Source organism: Aspergillus oryzae, chromosome 6, assembly GCF_000184455.2.
Source record: "Aspergillus oryzae RIB40 DNA, chromosome 6".
Classification (NCBI taxonomy): Eukaryota; Fungi; Ascomycota; class Eurotiomycetes; order Eurotiales; family Aspergillaceae; genus Aspergillus; species Aspergillus oryzae.
The window spans coordinates 460778-479783 of NC_036440.1; the positions used below are offsets into that span (position 1 = coordinate 460778).

The window sequence follows — 19006 nt, forward strand, 5'->3', positions numbered from 1 at the left end:
ATAATGACAGCAGAAGAATATGTTTACTTGTTCTTGTTTCTATTCGAGAGGGGGGCGAGGGAAGGAATGGAACGTTGTCTTAGGGCTTTATGTACAGGCAGCAATGTACGATCGTGTATGCCTACGTGAGGCGGGGTCAGCAGTGACCACTTCTACTAGGAACTGGCGCATGGGCTTGCTTATGCACGCTGTCATCCCTGCTAGGGTTAACTTGAATCTTGATATACACTCGAGAGACCGTACTTTTAGTTTCCACAGCTAGCGAAGAATTTCCCCCTTTTAGCTTTTCCGAAGCGAAGTAGCCTAGAGCCCGAAAAGGTCCCACTCAGACCAGACTATATAACACTGCCAGTGTTTCCTTCGACGGTATAAGTATTATGAACCCCGGACTGGTGCAGACGTCACCAGGATAATGGTATTGAGAACAATAAGCGGTGAACATATTGCCAGAATACGTAGCAGAAATGATCTAACCAATATCATTAAAGCTTTTCTCTGCCAATCACAACGCATGAATTAGGTTGGATTCATCGGAGTACATCGGTTTGGCGGTTGCTTTCCTAACATCGTAATCGGGCCGACTTCCGTTTTCGGTGTTACCGATCGTTTCTCCACATATGTACTTAGCCCTGGGGTAATCGGGAGCCATATAAAGTCGCAAAGACCCCATCGTAAAAATGGAGAAAGCCAGGTATTTCTGTAGCTCAAACAGATCTGTACAATATGGCAATGTCACGACTTCTCTCCCGATCGGCAGTTCGGGCTGCCTCCACTTCCGCTCAAACAACCAAGGCGGCGGGAGATATTTCAAGCGTTTTTCCTAGTTTGAGACCAGACTACAAACCAGAGCCTCTGCCACCGCGGTTCAAGGATTTAAAATCACAATACTTCGAGAAAAACGAAGAAGTGCTGAAGCAAAGCTGGAAGCGACTACTCCCCAGCTTAGAAGAGGAAGTTGATAAGATCAAGTCAAAAGGAAGCGATGTATGTCTCAATGTCTAAGTGGTGATGCCTTACGTGGATAGGGTCACTAACTTTACCTCAGATTATTCCCTCCGTGGATTATGCGGACGTTGTTTCTGGAAATGTACCAGAGAAAGTCCTTGCGGAAATCCGTCACCGCGGAACCGTAGTAGTCAGAAATGTGCTACCTCGTGGAATGGCTAGAGAGTACAAGGAGCGCGTTGAAGACTACGTTGCTGCCAACAAAGAGCGTGTGAAGGCATTCCCACCAGATTCACCTGCAGTATACGAGTTGTATTGGACTCAATCACAGGCGGAAGCCCGGGCGCACCCTAATATGCTCGATACACAGCGCTTCTTGCAGCGTTTGTGGCATTCATCTGACCCCAAAACGAAAATCTCCACCAGAAACCCTCTTACATACGCCGATCGACTCCGGATCCGCATGCCTGGTGATTCCAAGTTCACTCTTGGCCCCCATATTGATGGTGGCTCGCTTGAACGGTGGGAAGACCCTGAGTATTCCCGGGTTTACACCAAGATCCTCGAGGGTAAATGGGAGGAATACGACCCATGGGATGCAAAGCATCGTGTCTCGGCCAAGATGGACTTGTACAACGGTGCTGGCGCCTGCTCCATGCTGAGATTCTTCCAAGGATGGCTTTCCATGTCACAAACAGCCCCGGGCGAGGGCTCACTACATGTGTGTCCCATGATTGTTCACAGCACTGCCTATACCATTCTCAGACCATTCTTTGATACTCAAACGCTGCAGCCCGCATTGGATTCTACTTTCCCTGGATCTGTTCCTGGCGCTTGCCAAGAATACAACCCCGTCACCCATCCGCACCTGGAGCTTGAAAGCACTATGGTGTCGGTGCCCGAGGTCGGACCTGGTGACTACGTCGCTTGGCACTGTGACTCTCTGCACTCTGTTGATAAGGAACATAAGGGCAAAGGAGACTCAAGTGTACTCTACATCCCTGCCACTCCCATGTGCGACATGAATGTGGATTATCTGCTCAAGCAACGCCAGGCAGCTCAAACTTACTCCCCGCCTTGGGATTTCCCAGGTGCTGGTGGACCCGGCGAGAGCGGCTTCAAGGGAGCACTTGATTGGAACTCGATCAACCCCGAGGGCTTGCGTGCTATGGGCCTTGGCAATAAGCCATGGGAGGTTACCCCTGATATGAGTGAGGGCGAAAAGCAGGTCGTTAAAGCTGCTAACAAGGCATGCTTTGGTCAGCCATGAAATTATTTTCTGTCCTTCTTTCATCCAATCTTTTTTATTATGTTGGTGTCATTTAGGCGTATAGGTGGCCGCATCAATTACTAGCAGCGAGTTGTATATATGAATCGAAAGAATTGTATTATATAGTCAGCGAAAGTGCGGAGTATAGTAATCCAAAATGGAATATTAAAGCTTTATATATTTAATGGTTGGACCAACAAGTTTGATATGTTTGCTTTATCGATTAATAGCTCCACTAGCCGTCTCTTATTCAGCAGCCCCACCCGCCTTCGGCGTGTTAGTCTGCTATACCCCAACGATACTTCCTATATTAATAATAAATTTAAAGCTATTTAGATTTTTATATAATATTATCTTAAGTATCTATTTAAAAAAATAATCTAGAATCTTTTTTATTTATTTAGTTAATCTTTTTACTAAATAGATCTTCTATATCTTTCTATTATAGTGATTTATTATATTCTAAAATCTCTACTTTTTTAATCTATTTAAAATTCTATAGTTTTTTATTCTTTATATAATTTATAATATAGTATATTATATTATATATAATTAATAGTCTATTATACTAGATTTTTCTCTATAATTTTTATCTATTTTAAAACTTTTAATATTAAAAATATTATTATAGATTATTTTTAAGCTAAATAATTAATTTAATAATTTTTAATAAATTCTAGAATATATAATTAAAATATTATATAAAATTTTTATTAAATTTTAAACTATTATTAATAAAGCTCTAAACTTTATTAATATTTTAATAAAAATCTTATATTATAAATAATAATAATAAATTTAAAAATAGTAATAATAGTATTATAATTATTTAAAGCTCTAGAGCTAATTCTAAAGTTTTATTTAAAGATTTAAAAACTAGTTTTAAATTTAAAAAATATATATTTTATTTTTTAAAAATATATTAAATTATATATTATTTAAAAGTCTCTATATAAATAAAATAAATCTATTTTAAAAAATTATTTTTATTATTTATCTTAGCATTTTTTAAAGTAAACTTATTATTTTATTTATAATAGAAATATTTATAGATTTAAAAAAATTATTTATTAAAAAACTATATAAAATATATTATATAAAAAAAAATAGTAAAATATAATATAATATTATTTATAAAATTAAAAAAATTTATAAATAAAATAGAATTTATAGCTATTAAAAAATAATAATTAAATCTTTTTTTTAAAAATATAGTATTTTATATAATAGTAGAAATATTAAATCTAGTTTAGACTAATCTTATCTAAAATATAGTCTTTAAAAAATAAAGCTATTTAATATTTATAAAAAATATCTATATTATATTATTTTTTTAAATAATATATATTTTTAAATATAAAATATAGAGAAAAAATAAAACTATTAGCTATAATATATTCTATTATAAAAATTAATTTTTTTATTTTTTTAAATAGATTTTTTTTTATAGTTTATATAGATATAGTAGTTATAATTTTTTAAAATTTTCTTTATTTTAATTAGAAATCAATTTTATTAAAATTATATATATTTTTAAAAAAAATCTATTTAATAATAGATTTTAAATAATTATATTAATATTATAAAATATTTATTTTCTTTATATTAAAATAATTCTTATTTTTTAGTTTTTATTAAATAAACTAAAATTTATTTAAAAAGTATTTAATAAAATAATATATTTAATTTTTATTAACTATATAAAATAATCTATTAATTATATTTTATTATAATATTTAATTAATATTCTACTTAATTATTCTAGCTATAGAAAAATAATATAGATTATTAAACTAATAAATCTAATAAATTAATACTTTTTTTTATATATTATTAAAAGTTTTAGTTAAAATAGAATATATATTTTAAATCTCTTAATCTTAAATTTATACTTAGAGTTATTAATAAAAAATATTAAATTAATATATTAATATAATAATATTAGATCTTTTTTAATTTTGAATAATTTTATAGATCTATATAATATATATTTTAATATTAAAATAAAAATTAAATATTATAGTAATAGATAAAAGATCTAAATAGCTTTAAATTTATCGTTGATATAGGAATTATTATTGGGATGTAGCAGATCAACACGCCGAAAGTGGATAGGGCTGCTGAATAAGAGACGGCTAGCGTCAGTTGAGATCACCGCCCGCAGCCTTGACCAACAGGGAATCCCGAACAACATTACAGCAGGTCATACTTTCATTTCCAATTCATCCTTCGCGACCCCATGACCAGTTTTCTGTCGAGGTAATAACCATGCGGCTACAGGCGACGCTTCTTCTGCTCGCCTCGTGCGTTCCCTCAGCGCTGGCTATCTATCGCGACGAGGTCGACCATATCGATTTCCACCATGCTCTACTCGGTACTCCTTCGGCCCATTCGACCTTCTTCCTCAAGCCTTCGTCCTCCTCTGATGCGTCCCTACTCTACACTTTGTCCGAGAAATTGCTCCTTGGTGCAGTAAATCCGAGGGACGGCTCGGTGGTCTGGAGGCAAAATGTCTCCCGATCCGCAGCAGCCGCTGACAACGGCCTCTTACGCGCTTCCGATGGGACCAATGCTCTGGTCAGCGCAGCGGGCGACTATTTGTCATCATGGAGCGCTCTGGATGGTAAATTGATTTGGGAGAGCTGGTTTTCCGGTGAGCGTGTAGCAGACCTTGAGCTGCTGGAGCTAGAGGACGCCGCTTCACCTTCGACCGCTAAAGACACGATTGCGCTTTTCGGAGGCAAGGCGGGTGTTGTCAGAAGGCTAGATGGTGATTCAGGCAAGGTCAAGTGGGAATACAAAGATGAAAGGTTCGATCCCAGATAGCCTGGTTCGTCTCCATTACTGACGTTTGGTGGGCACTCTTCTAGTGGCGATCTCCCATTCCAAGTCTCGTCCTCCGCCACCGACGTTTTCTATATCTCTCTGCAGTCGGCTCTCCTGAAGGGTTATAAGATCAAGGTTACATCTATGGACCTCTTGACCGGTCGTCAGAACCAGCAATTGACCTTGAACTCGGAAGGTGACATTTCCGGGCCCGAGTCTGTGCTTTTTGTGGGCGCAAACACCGCCTCCCCTCTGATTGTCTGGACGGATAAGGCTCAGAAGGCACTCAAAGTCAACGTTATTGGTACGAAGCAGGTTAGCACCATCAACATCGATAACACCAGTGGCGAGGAGCTTCGTTCCATCACCGTTCATGCTCCGAAGAAACTCAACTCGTTGCCTCATTTTCTGGTTCATTACCAAACGCAATCCGCATCCTGGGCTGAGGTTTACCACGTCAACTTGCAATCCGCAGTTGTAACTAAAGCTTACAATCTTCCTCGCTTGGAAGGCTGGTCTGCCTTCTCCACAAGTACCAAGGATGCAAATGTTTACTTTACTCGGATCACGCAGTCGGAAATGACTGTTGTATCTTCTGTCTCTCATGCCATCTTGGGGAGGTGGCCTCTTCAGTCCCCTCCAATGGAGCGCGCGCTACATGCAGTGTCAGAAGTTGTCCCGAAGGGCGATAGCGTCGCGGTGCGATCGGCTGCTGCTTTGGAGTCGGGCGACTGGCAATTACTCCGAAATGGTCAGCCTGAATGGACTAGATACGAGGCTTTGGCTGGCGCTTTGGCTGCCAACTGGGCTGAGGAGGAATACCAGGAGGAGCTGGCTCACCAGCTTGAGGTTGAGGGTCATGAGAGCCTTTTCGCAGCGTACGCGCATCGTGTCAGGCGCCACATCAAAGACCTCGAACATCTTCCTGAGTGGCTAAAAGATCTGCCAAAGCGCATCCTCACCAGTTTCGTGACCGATGAGGTTTCAAACCTGGATAGTTTCGGCATCTCCAGACAAGTTATCGTTGCTACTGAGAATGGGCGTGTCTATTCGCTCGATGGTGGAAACCACGGCGCCGTTTCTTGGGGTGTAAAGGCCGCGGAGGCCGAAACTTGGGCTCCTGTTGCAGTGGTCACTCAACCAGGCCTTGCCATTGTCTACACAGATGATGGCAGCTCGGTTACATTGAACGTTGCCTCTGGAGAAATCATCAAGCGCACTCCGGCTACTACCAAGCTCCGTTCTGTCGCTGTGCTCAATGACTCTCCTGCGCCCCTTGTTGTTGGGATTAACGAGAACGGTACTCCCGTTGATTCTGTGGATCTTCCTGGGTTCTTTGTCACCCTAGGCAATGGTCGTGTGCTGGGCTGGAGCGCCAACAACAAGAAGATTCCCGTCTGGGAGTTCCTACCCCCACAGGGTGAGAGAGTCATCCATGCCACCTCCCGACCAGCTCATGATCCTGTAGCATCAATTGGCAAGGTCTTGGGCGATCGATCGGTTCTGTACAAGTATCTGAACCCTAACTTGGTTCTCGCAACCGCCGTTGGCGATAAGTCAGCTACTTTCTACCTGTTGGATGGAATATCTGGCAAGATCCTACATGCTAGCACCCAAAATGGTGTCGACACCACCCAGCCAATTACCTCAGCCATGTCCGAGAACTGGTTCGCATACTCTTTCTGGGGTGATGTCGTCCACCCATCGGACGCCAAAGGCTACCAATTGGTGATTTCTGAGCTGTATGAGTCTTCGATCCCTAATGACCGTGGGCCACTGGATGCCGCATCCAACTACTCAAGCCTTGATGCACTGCCGCTCCCACATGTAGTGTCGCAGTCCTTCATCATCCCAGAACCGATTTCCCACATGGCCGTTACCCAAACCCGTCAGGGCATCACCACCCGCCAGCTCCTTTGCACACTCCCCTCGACGAACTCGCTGATTGGCATCCCTCGCCCTGTGCTGGACGCCCGCCGGCCCATCGGCCGTGACCCGACCCCTACAGAGATCGAAGAGGGCCTGTTCAAGTATAATCCCTTCCTCGAATTCGATGGCAAATGGTATCTTTCTCACGCGCGCGATGTGGCTGGAATCAAGAAGGTTCTCTCAGCACCAACGCTGCTTGAGAGTACCAGTTTGATCTTCGGCTTTGGCGGTGATATCTTTGGTACCCGGGCGACACCCAGCCAGGCTTTCGATATCCTGGGCAAGGGATTCTCGAAGTTGCAATTGCTTATGACCATCGTGGCACTGACTATTGGAGTTGTCATTCTGTCTCCGATGGTATGTTTCCTCCTTCTCGTGGCAGAGCTTGGGTCGCTAATGTTTTACTACAGGTCCGGAAGAAACAGGTCAACCAGGTTTGGAAGGCATCGTAGTTGCCCATGGGAACATAGAAGACGAAGGATGAACTGGAACATAAATATATCAATAATGACATGGCTACCATTTTAGTTGTAATTACTCTTTACAGTTACTTCTCTCAAGGTATCGGGAAGCCATACCGTAATCGGCAAAACCAACCACAAGAGGGAATTGACATGTCCAATTTGAACAACCAATATAGCACTGGTGGTAGCCTTCAAGGAAAAATACCTACTATGGCCTCTTGTGAAGGGTCGGTTGAGCATTCTTATTCATTCAACCGGTGGATAATATAAGTTAATATAACTAGTGTGAGTAATCTCATGGTACTTCCTGCTGAACTCTTCCACAGTAGAGCGAGTGTCTTCAATTCACACTCAATTCTCTTTCATGTCCTTTCTTTGCTTTTTTTATGGAACGTAGATCTTTTAAAATACTGATTACTGATTGGCGCCAAGTTGCGACAGTCTGGTACACGTTGCTGACCTGCCCCTCCATTTCAGCCTCATCATTCCAGACATCTCTTGGAGTGCTCCGAATCACACTTTATCTATCGGGTGGATCGAACGCTCGAACACCAGTACGTTCACCACCGTTCTTTGGCTCATCTACAAGACATGCAAAAATGGCCTTCGCGCACTGTGACTACACAGTTGCATGGATCTGCGCCTTGCCGCTGGAAATGGCGGCCGCAAAGGTCATGCTAGATAGCGTCCACCCTCCTCTCTCACAGCCAAAGTCCGACCCCAACGGCTACACTCTCGGTACTATTCACGGTCACAATGTGGTGGTAGCCTGCTTGCCGTCTGGGGTCTATGGAACCACATCTGCCGCGATTATACTTGCCCATATGCTGTCCACATTTCCCTCTCTTCAATTTGGGTTAATGGTAGGTATTGGAGGTGGTGTACCTAGTGAAACTGATATTCGGCTTGGTGATGTGGTTGTCAGCATGCCAAATGCAACATCGGGAGGTGTAATCCAGTATGACTATGGCAAAACACTTCGTGATGGACGCTTTCAGCGCACTGGGTCACTGAACAAGCCTCCACAATATCTATTAACTGCGATATCTCAAATGCGCAGTAACCACATGATCGGGGAAAGACCTGTTCTGAAAGTCCTATCTAATATTTTTCATAAACATCAAGACATGAAAGAAAAGTTCTCACGCCCAGATAAAGACTGGTTGTTCCAGTCACGATATGATCACCAGGGTAATAATAACCCTGACTGCTCAACTTGTGACCAGACCCAGTTGGTGACTCGTGTACCGCGAGAAACTGAGGAGCCATGTATTCATTATGGCCTGATTGCTTCCGGAAATCAAGTTATGAAGAATGCCAACATACGAGACGCTATTGCTCAGGAGGAGGGCATTCTATGCTTTGAAATGGAAGCTGCGGGGCTCATGGACCAGCTTCCATGCCTGGTTATTCGAGGGATCTGTGACTATTGTGACTCTCACAAGCACAAACAATGGCAAGGATACGCGGCTATTGTTGCTGCGGCTTATACAAGGAATATGCTAGAAGTTATCAGAGATACGAGGACTACATGCGATATCAACAATCCGAGGGCCATGAACAACAATACCCGAATGATCTCTAAGCAATTATTCTGGGATGCATATCTGCTGCCTATTCTCAAGAAATACAATGCCGAAATGGAAGTGATATGTGACCGTCCACATTGCTTTGTGGAGATTAAGTGGCCAGGTCTCAACTGGTCGTGGAAATGTGATTGGAGGTATGTATTAGGGGAAAAAATAAAAAATAAAAAAATAAAAAGGCTCGTCCGGACGCTGACTAAAGCTTCAGCATTGGGAAGAAGGCAGGTAGAACATACGACTGGAGACCGTGGAATAATAATTCATGGTGAGTCTTCTTGGTAGAAATAATTGCCCGTTGTTGTTTACTAAGAGGCCCATGGGTTCTACTCTTCATTTGAAGGCAGAAATCCAGAAAAGAAAAGAAGAATTACGACCGATCTCATAGAGCCATATGAGCATAAATGTACCACTATGACCTCTGATTATTGCTGGGGCAAGACTAAGTCATGGTGTGATACGGAGCTAAGCTTCCAGCCTGGAACCAACCAATTCACTATGAAGGGCGAGTCAGGCCTTCATTTCTGGATGGAGCTGCATGACTGGAGACAAGTAACAGAAAATGATGAACTCAAATATTCATGCCAGTGGCAGGTTGACTTTCAAGTTAACAAGGACCTCGGAATCTATGTCCAAGCCCATGAACCCAGGGTTATCGAGGGTCCAGGGAACAAATTCGAGCTCTCCCATTATCGAAGATCCTCCTCACCCAGAACTTCCCTAAAACATGTGCTCGAACATGCTCGCGCCTACTTCAAGGAGTCGTTAGCAAATATATCCAGCGTGGAAGAGAAACTTACAAAAGAACTCAATCACGAAAGCAAGTTTATTTTTCAGAGCTATGGTGTCAGATCCGAGAACCCGACCTTTGACCAATATGGCAACGTCGTGTAGAATTCGAGGTCACGCTCACGAGAGGCTAGAATCGAAATTTCACCAAACCGAGATGGACTCCTGTCATCATCATGAGTTCTAAACCAACCACTTTTTGGATGATTGTTCCTGTCATTTCTCCACTGCTCTTCTAAACACTAGAGCATTTTGTGATTCTAGGAGAGTATTCCTTTATAGGTACAGACTTGACAAGACCAGCCTTCTGAAATCTCAGCAAGGTCGAACTCAAAGGAGATTGTTGGTGTGTATCTATAGTGTTTTATTTGAGCCAGGACTATCTAGACTTTACAGATTTTGACTAAGTGCTGTAGCACAATCAACCTATCTTTCAATTTAGCAAAGTGCTATCAGAATGCCGCGGCATCTCACTGAAAGGTCGGTTCTTTGCTCTGAAAATCAAGGGCTGGTAAAATCAGTGCCACCAGTGGACATTCAAAACAATCACTTTCATTGTCGACCTATGTAATTTGATAAAATATAGTGCATAATTATATCAGAGAGGAAAAAGGCCTCCATAGCTTAGCCAGCCAATGGTGTAGTCCGCTTATACTTAGCTTTCCAAAGGAATACCTTCTAGGTTGGATAGCTACGACCGAATTTAAGGAAACCCACGGTGCGTCTCCATCATACTAAATTGATCATCCCTGCAGTGAGCAAGAGGTATTCAAAGCAATTTCCCTCGTCAAAAATAGTATACTTTAGAGGTTATTAGTCTCTATAGGATTGGACAGGTTTGATTTAACTATAACTCAGAGTTTTGAATGAAGCTAGCTTCGCAAAGTATCGTCGGCATCCGAAGACTGAGAAACACGAACAGGATGGTGCTAACCATGGCCGGGAAAAGTTCGGATGGTGCAGCCGTAGGGAATTTAGGTTGAGACTAAGGATCACCATGAACACTAACAGTGACTACTTTTGCATATCGCATAAGCCATAATGGCCTCGGACACAAACAGTATTTCTTGGCTTCGCACTCAGCTGACGAGAAAAGCCCTATCTACCCACTCGAGTCCCAGCCTAGTCATGCAGAAGCCCAACATTGTCCAATCGGAAGGAAAAACTCCAGATATCCTTGATTGATAACCGGATTCTACTCAGAACTGGGCCAGTGGCGGTCAATAGTTTGGAAATATTGCATATCCTGTGTACAGGCGTCTAAAACTTACATTCGACTGCAGATAATAGATTGATATTGTAAGTTAATTGGAGGGGTTCTTTTCAGAGTGCGGAGAAATGTGACCTGTTCCCACTGCAAACATCGCTTATGGTCGTGCGTTCCTATATTTGGAAATTATCTTCCGATCTATCCTGGGCAATAGATGATAGATATATAGACCTTCCGAGCTACACGACGCAAGGTTGCAACTAGTAACCAGCCGGCAATTCGTTTAAGAACCCTTGTGCGGCGAATCTGGGCTTTTCCTGTTGTTTATCTCTTCTATATCCTGCTCCACGCAATTCAATCCAAAGAGCACCCAGGTCAACAACTTTCAATCTACCAAAATGTCTCAACCATACCACACCCTAACTAAATCCCTCACGTTTCCCAATCTAGACCAGTACCAATGGTGGCAGCAAGCCGGCCCAACTTTGTCCAAACTACTCTCCACAGCTAATTACCCTATCGACCAGCAATATCAATACCTCCTCTTGCTGGGCCTACACATCATCCCCATGCTAGGTCCGTACCCTTCCTCCCAGCGACCAGGTCTCTACAAGAGCCCTATAGGAGGAATCGGCACGCTCGAACTCAGCCAAAACTTCACCAAGGACAAGAACACAGTCCGGATGGGGTTCGAGCCGGTGCACTACATGGCAACAACTGGACAAGACCAGTGTAACCAACTCATCATGAACGAGGCATTAACAACGTTCAAGCGACTGGGCGCTACCATCGACTTATCGCTCTACCATTCCCTGGTCTCTGGGCTCACACTCTCCGATACGGAGCTGGCTATTCTCCGAGAGAAAGACGAGCTCAAGAAACACCCGACGAAATCCCAGCATGTATTGGGAATTGACATGAAGGGAGGAGACGTGTTGGTTAAGGTTTACATTTATCCGCAGCTCAAGGCTCTTGCACAGCAAGTACCCGTGTCGGAGATGATATTCTCCGCCTTGGGCAAGGTCGATAATGGTAAGTTGGGCGAGAGCGGATGTCTTTCCGTCATGAAGGAGTTCATTGCAGATGAGAGTGTGAACCCGGCAAGGACACCCGTAACCTTTTTAGCCTGTGATCTCCTGGAGCCCAGTCAGGCTCGGTTTAAGGTCTACATCGCCGAGTTCCAATTCGACTTAGACACGCTCTCCAGAAACTGGACCCTTGGCGGGAGGTTGAACGATCCAGAGACCCTGAAGGGACTGGAATTGCTCCAGGAACTCTGGACGGCATTCAATCTTCCACAGGGTCTCAGGGAGCCCCCTAAACCGGGTGACTCGCCCGTTCGGCTGCCGTTCCTGTACAACTTCGAGATGCAGTCGGGGAGGAAGTTCCCCAAGTCGAAGGTTTACTTTCCCCTGGCTGATGTGAATGATCGCGACATTGCGAATGTGTTGACTGCGTTCTTTGAGAAGCATGGATGTGCTGAATTGGCGAAGTCTTATACGGAGAACCTGTTGCAATACTTGTGAGTGTATCCTCGCCCCGTTTGAATTAATGTTTGCTAACCGGTATAGCCCTGGTGTTGATCTTGCGGAGAGCGTTGCGTTGCACGCGTGGTTGTCCTTTTCGTACTCGGAGAAAACGGGTCCATATATGACGGTTTATTATCAGTGGCCGGATAGCTTCAATCAGTGTCATTTGACTGCAGCCAGCTCCTGATGTGGTCTACGTGGGTTTCTGCGCTGAAAATGCGGTCCTGTTGGCCTATTTTGGCCTCTCCGTAATGGCTAATGAACTCACTGGGACCATGCCTGAGGGTTTATCCGAAATATCTTGATATATGTTAAAATATTTGCTCGACTTCGTTCGCGGCTTTCATGGAAATGAAACATTAGTAGCAGATACTGTGACTTTAAATAGCTGCGTCTGCTTGGATCATCACACTTGTAGTTCATTCCAGGGTCCTAAATTGCGAAGGGCTGGGGTAAATGAAGCAATCTCTCTCTCAGATGGGGAGAGAGAACACTAAGAAAGTACAGTAACTACTAAACTGTACGTAGTGCGGACAGATAAGTTTCAGAGTTTCTTTTTCTTTCCTTTTTGGGCCTTTTTTATGATATCATTTCTGTCTGTGAGTTGGGTATAAATCAAAGGACAAACAGAGGGAACAGCAAGAAATGGTGAGAGATAAGTTTCAATGATCTTTCTCTGCGGGCGTAGACCCTGCAGGCTAAAGAAACTACATGCCCATGCTTCGTAGAGTTAGGGGATACTTTATGGTCCAGCATCTACACCATTGGTAAAATAGATCACGCCAATATGACACCCCACTCGATCCACATTTACAGTGTTGTCTGCTGCAGCTCTAGCTGTTGTTCTTTAGTCAGGGCGACGGGCTCCAATCCTCGTCTTTCCCTGGATTGTAATGTCTCACGTAAAGCCGAGCTTTCGTCCACGCCATATGCAAAGGCAAAGGAGCAAACCTCAGCATTGGCCCAGTCCATAGCTTTGCAGTATAAAGTAGCATGAGACGGTGAGAAGTGAGAAGCCAACAACCCACCGTGCGAAATAACGGCATTCACCCAGTCATCCGTAAGAAAATGCAGAAAACAGCCGAAACCACGACGATCTCCTTCTCAGGTCGTTGGCTCAGCCACTGCCGTGCCAGTTGAGCTCTCTCTAAAAGCCTGCTCGCGACTGGAGCCCATTTGCCTTGCTATATGGATGTAGTTTGCCTGGCCCATACACAAGCCAAACAGACTAGACGGCGAAAGCGTACCTTGATGTGAAAGCCAGGCTCTACCAGAGCAAAATCTACCGGCAGCTTCTCAAACTCGGCCTGAATGTCAGGCAGATCCCTACCAGCGTCAGAGATGAGATCACTTGCTTCCTGCACCTCTGGCCAGGCGGCGACCTGCAGGCTGCCGTCCCCCACGTGGGAGGAGAACGCCAACAGCGCGGTCTGAATCGCGCGTCGCTGTGGCGATGACAAAATCAGTTGAATGTTATCCAATGCAAGGAACCTAGCACCTAAGGCGCGGGCTTGCTCTTCTCCCAGGGGCGTCAGTTCCGGGTCGGACAAATGGTGATTTGCATGGCTGTGATTGTGGACGCCTTGCGCGTGGCGCACACAGTGCACTATTGGCGACATACCTCGCGGAACCAGCCGAAGAGCTCTCGCTCGCGAGGTAGGAAAAGGTGGTTGGACTTCATTTAAGCATTGCTTGTGACATGGATCAGACAAAGACAGGGGCCTCGCTCGTTCCCTGCGCCCCAAAGCGGGGTTTCATTGATGTCCACCAACGAAGCCCTACATTGAGTTAACAGTCAACTCAGCATGCAATATAAGACAATTCTAGACCAATTCGTGCACCAGTCTCGAATATGCGACAACATACAAGATGCAAAGAGTAAAATAATAAAGGAATATATATAAGAAATCGTTACTTGATAAGGATCACTCATTTCGGGAGACCTTTGATGGCTCTCGGAATGAACCTACTACAATTGGCCTCGGAATACCTTCATGAGCCGGTATTCGGAATAGACTCACCAAAGAATTCCGACTGCGACACCTGGTTCAGCCAGAATTTCGCATTCCAGTTGAACGCCGACATACATATAGTGACCTTTTGGGCAATATCTCTCAGCGTTTCAATATTGCTTGTTAGGCAGTAACTGGTAGTTTGAACGGTATAGAGGAAGCAAACTCGGATATCTAATCCGATCCCGCCGGAGTTAATGAAATATCCAATGCCGAGATCCAGGCAGCATGATAATCAGTTATCTCTAGGAGATCCATAAAAACCCGTAAAAGTAGACGAATTGATAGGCCCGATGAACAAATGGCAGGGATAATTACTAGGTAGTGACGTGATAGGGCAAACAAGGGTCACGTTAGATAAGCAACAGGACCCTGGTTGCGCTGACCGTCTTTACTCCTGCGCGTCTCAAGGTATTTCATAAATCCACAGACCATCACAGATGGTCTCTGGTATTATCTTGATTCAAATTCAAGATGTCAACTCCAGAGCCTGTGTCCGATGCGAGCGAACGCACCCCTCTCCTCTCCCCCAGCTCAGATGAGACGGCGGATGATGGTGTCATTTCGCCGCCTACTGATAGTCTGAGAAGAGTCGCAGATTCACTTCCACTCTCGGTTTGGCTCGTTGCGACTATCGAGATGTGTGAAAGATTTGCTTTCTTTGGGACTATGGGGCCTATGCAGAATTACATCCAGAATCCTAGGGATGACCCGCTGCGTCCTGGTGGGATTGGTACGTGCTAATTCGATTTATTTATCTATAGCTCTTGGCTAATGTGACTAGGCCTGGGACAAGCGTATGCCACGATGGTGAACCAGGGCTTCTTGCTGTGGTGTTACATAACCCCAGTATTGGGCGCAGTTGTTGCGGAACAGTATTTTGGGAGAGTAAAGACTATTATCTATTCTTCAACGATTTACATCTGTGGCTTGACGATGCTCTTCATGTCCTCGTTGCCAATTGCACAGGATCTAGGCGTGTCATTAGCTGGACTACTTTCAGCCCTGTTCTTTATTGGCATCGGTGCCGGCGGCATTAAGGCGAATGTCAGTTCGTTGATCGCAGAGCAATACGCCGGGCCCAACGAAGCCAAACGCGTCTTAAACTCTGGAGAAGAGGTTATCGTGGACAGGGCTCTAACAATCGAAAGGTACCCATCACATTACATTCTCAGCACCTTCAACCAAACCAAAACTAACACCATAGCCAGGATATTCTCAACCTTCTACCTATTCATCAGCATAGGCTCCTTCGGCCCCTTACTCACAACAACAATCGAACAAAAACACGGCTTCAGCGCCGCATTTGCTCTCCCAATCCTAGTCTTCCTCCTCGGCTTCATCGTCATCCTATCCAGCAAAAACCAATACATCACCCGACCCCCAGAAAGCTCCATCGTCTTCAACGCCTGCCATGCATTCTGGATCGCACTCAAACACAAAGGAAACCTCGACTACGCAAGACCCAGCTACCTCGCAGAAGCAGCATCAGCGTCAGGGTCAAGGTCAGAGTTAGAACCCGAATCCAACCTCCCCTGGCCCGACACCTTCATCGACGACCTCAAAACCGCTCTATCTTCCTGCAAAATCTTCCTCTACCCAATCTACTGGGCCGCCTACACCCAATTCGTAACCAACTTCGTCTCCCAAGCCGCAACGATGAAAACCCACGGTATCCCCAACGACATCATGCCCAACATCGACACCTTCAGCGTCCTCCTCCTCCTCCCACTCATCGACAGGGTCATCTTCCCCTTTCTACGAAGACACGGCCTCCCAGTCCGCCACATAGACAGAATCACCCTCGGCTTCATCCTAATCGGCACATCCATGCTCTACGCCACCTTCGTACAAAGAGCCATCTACGCCTCTCCACCTTGCTACAACCACCCCCGAGCCCCCGATTGTCTAGGCGGGAAAGTCCCGAACCAGATTTCCATTTTCGTCCAAGCCCCAGCGTATATACTCGTTGCCGGGTCGGAGATTCTGGCCTCTGTGGCGGGGATCGAGTATGCTTATACGAAGGCGCCGGTGTCTATGAAGTCGTTGGTTATGGCGGGTTATCTTTCGGCTACTTCGGTGGGCGCGTTGTTGGCTATGACGGTTTCGCCGTTGACGGTGGATCCGTTGTTGCCGTGGTTGTATGTTACTCTTGGGTTGGAGAATTTTTTGGCGGGGGGTGTGCTTTGGTTTGTTTTTGTGTGAGTTGCTTTCCGGGCTCTGGGGTTGGTTGGTAAAAGAAGATACAGATGGGGAATGTATTAGAGATTTATGGATGGATATACTTAACGTCCTGGTTGATTTCATGTTACTGCAGTATAATAGCATGATTTATAGATGTACCATGGCACAGCTATATATCTAGTGTGTCTTAATCTTCTATACAAATCCACATCATATAGAAGGATAATACAATAAGATCGAGTTATACAAATTCTCTGGTAAACTGGTTTTGTCCCTGTAACCCCATTATTTATCTTGACCAAGTAGTAGTCAGGTATGAAGATAATCCGAAAATCTAAGTAATAAACCAATCAGAGGCTATGACGAGATCAAGAATGAACACAAAAACGTAGAAGATGACTCGTCTAGACATGCAATATCTAGTCTTAACCATGACGCCAATTTTCAGACACTTTAAGAAAAAATTATAAGTATGCGAAACAATATTCAAGTAGAATGGAATGAAATCTAGGCAGCGACATCTCCGTTGCCGGTCTTTTCGGTGGCGCCATTCAGGTCGAGCTTCTCGTTGACCTCGGCGGCGAGAGCATCGTCCGACTTCTGCTGCTCTGGGGCTGGGGTGGTGGACTCGGCCGCTGGGGATGCCGGCACGGGAACGCTGCGCTTTCGGCTCTCGCCGTTCACTTTACCCAGAATCTCGACATGATCACCCTTGAACAACACAGGCCCCTTGATGAAATTGGGCTTGGTCTCTCCTTCGGCGGGAGGGGTCTCCAGCCCACCGACAAGTTTCCGGGCCTCGTCGTCGAGGTTGGGCATGTCGCCCCATTGCCAGTCTAGCTGGCCACCGTACTGCTTAGGGATAGTGGTCGGGTCCATGAAAGAGCTCAGGGTAGGCAGGACCTCTGCGGAGGAGAGGATAAAGATCTTGGAGGTAGTGACGGGGTCAAACCAGCGCTTGATCCAGCCCCAAACGGTTGGGAAGAAGGAAGGAGCACCGATGATCTTCATTGGTTAGCACGACTCCTTAAACCAAATAAACAACTGGGCGAGGCTCACAAAAATGCGGTCCAGGGTCTCGGGGTAATGCGCCGTAGCCAGAACGCTCGCGTCCTGCATGTGACCCTTCAAGTTCCAGAACTGCTTCAAACCAACACCACTGACATCAACAATGTTGTTCGAACTGACAATGGGCGTGTCGGGATGCGGGCGAGACAATTGTGAGCACAAGGGCATGACAAAACGGAGGAGGTTCTCGTAGAGGGCGAAGAGACGCAAAAGACGCTGTGGCACTGTGGAGGACTTGTGTGTTTCCGCCGTCGCAGAGGGGTCGGTCATGGTGGAGTTATAAGCGGCCATGTTCTTGCTGTTCAGATGCCTGATCTCGAACACGTAAACGGGGATACCACGGCGGTCCCGGCGACCTGTCCATTGAGGGTACTGTGTCGCATTAGCAATTGAATCCCATGGCACAAGCCACGCAGGTCAACCAACCATCCTCCTCGCGGCGTCATAAGACTCCACATCAATATTCTCATACAGAGACTCGATGGCATTTTCCTTGCGCCAATCCTCGGTATCCTTGAACTGACCCCAGGCGCCATTCACGTCGAATTTGCGGGCACGCAGAAAACGCCTAAAACGCCCAGTCAGTGCCATACACCCCCAAGACCCCAACAGAGACAGAAAACATACAGCATTGTCGCATCGTCATGGCTCGCCTCCCCACTGTCACCCGCGGATTTGTAATATCCATTTTCTTCAGATAGTTTCTTAAACTCCCGCAACTTCTTCTCCTGATCCTCAGTGAGATGGTTCAAATGTCCGGCCAGCCATTCCGTCCCCGCAGCCTGAGACGCCGACGCAACGGGGTCGTTCTTGGGATCGCTTTCTAGCGCGGCGTTGTCGCTCTCCTGGCTGGATTTGGACCCCCACAAAGGCATTTTGCTAGCTTTAAATATTTGTGCTGGTCTTGGGAAGTTAAAAAAAAAAAAGTGATTCGGATCGTTCGGATGAACGAGGAATTAAACTGATTGATGGATTGACGCACGGGGCAGAAGATCGTCGTCGGCACGGCCGATTTCTGTTCCTTTCGCTTGGGTGCGGCACTCGATCTGATCTTCTCAAGTCCCGGTCGGTTGTAAGAAGGGGGGAATGTGAAGTTAGTGGAGTGCGCAGGACGACGCGACGATGAGCGGAATTCTAACACGACTCGGATCGGAGAATTGGTGACTTGTACTGGAACAATGAATGACTTTTGGACTG

The 19006-nt window shown here is 45.2% G+C and overlaps 8 protein-coding genes across 8 annotated transcripts; 6 read left to right on the forward strand and 2 right to left on the reverse strand.

Moving 5' to 3' along the window:
- Positions 1-103: 103 nt before the first annotated feature.
- AO090020000531 (DUF1479 domain-containing protein) lies at positions 104-2215 on the forward strand (the record flags this gene model as incomplete). The annotated part of the gene is made up of 2 exons (XM_023237955.1): positions 104-115; positions 1046-2215. 2 exons carry the CDS (start codon positions 104-106, stop codon positions 2213-2215), a joined length of 1182 nt encoding a protein of 393 aa, XP_023092881.1.
- Positions 2216-4483: 2268 nt separating this feature from the next.
- AO090020000530 (uncharacterized protein) lies at positions 4484-7422 on the forward strand (the record flags this gene model as incomplete). The annotated part of the gene is made up of 3 exons (XM_001824779.3): positions 4484-5025; positions 5086-7327; positions 7381-7422. The coding sequence occupies 3 exons, from the start codon at positions 4484-4486 to the stop codon at positions 7420-7422; spliced, it is 2826 nt and encodes a 941-aa protein (XP_001824831.1).
- Positions 7423-8033: 611 nt separating this feature from the next.
- Positions 8034-9415, forward strand: AO090020000529 (5'-methylthioadenosine/S-adenosylhomocysteine nucleosidase family protein; the record flags this gene model as incomplete). Its single annotated transcript, XM_023237956.1, has 2 exons — positions 8034-9157; positions 9406-9415. The coding sequence occupies 2 exons, from the start codon at positions 8034-8036 to the stop codon at positions 9413-9415; spliced, it is 1134 nt and encodes a 377-aa protein (XP_023092880.1).
- A 16-nt stretch (positions 9416-9431) lies between these two features.
- On the forward strand, positions 9432-9993 carry AO090020000528 (uncharacterized protein; the record flags this gene model as incomplete). The annotated part of the gene is made up of 2 exons (XM_023237957.1): positions 9432-9781; positions 9912-9993. 2 exons carry the CDS (start codon positions 9432-9434, stop codon positions 9991-9993), a joined length of 432 nt encoding a protein of 143 aa, XP_023092879.1.
- A 1421-nt stretch (positions 9994-11414) lies between these two features.
- AO090020000527 (uncharacterized protein) lies at positions 11415-12732 on the forward strand (the record flags this gene model as incomplete). Its single annotated transcript, XM_001824776.3, has 2 exons — positions 11415-12538; positions 12588-12732. The coding sequence occupies 2 exons, from the start codon at positions 11415-11417 to the stop codon at positions 12730-12732; spliced, it is 1269 nt and encodes a 422-aa protein (XP_001824828.1).
- Positions 12733-13591: 859 nt separating this feature from the next.
- Positions 13592-14164, reverse strand: AO090020000526 (uncharacterized protein; the record flags this gene model as incomplete). The annotated part of the gene is made up of 2 exons (XM_001824775.3): positions 13592-13729; positions 13793-14164. The coding sequence occupies 2 exons, from the start codon at positions 14162-14164 to the stop codon at positions 13592-13594; spliced, it is 510 nt and encodes a 169-aa protein (XP_001824827.3).
- An 867-nt stretch (positions 14165-15031) lies between these two features.
- On the forward strand, positions 15032-17198 carry AO090020000524 (uncharacterized protein; the record flags this gene model as incomplete). Its single annotated transcript, XM_023237958.1, has 4 exons — positions 15032-15290; positions 15342-15708; positions 15769-16758; positions 17096-17198. The coding sequence occupies 4 exons, from the start codon at positions 15032-15034 to the stop codon at positions 17196-17198; spliced, it is 1719 nt and encodes a 572-aa protein (XP_023092878.1).
- Positions 17199-17248: 50 nt separating this feature from the next.
- Positions 17249-18684, reverse strand: AO090020000523 (SEC14 family lipid-binding protein; the record flags this gene model as incomplete). The annotated part of the gene is made up of 4 exons (XM_001824773.3): positions 17249-17746; positions 17801-18181; positions 18236-18377; positions 18437-18684. The coding sequence occupies 4 exons, from the start codon at positions 18682-18684 to the stop codon at positions 17249-17251; spliced, it is 1269 nt and encodes a 422-aa protein (XP_001824825.1).
- Positions 18685-19006: the final 322 nt, after the last annotated feature.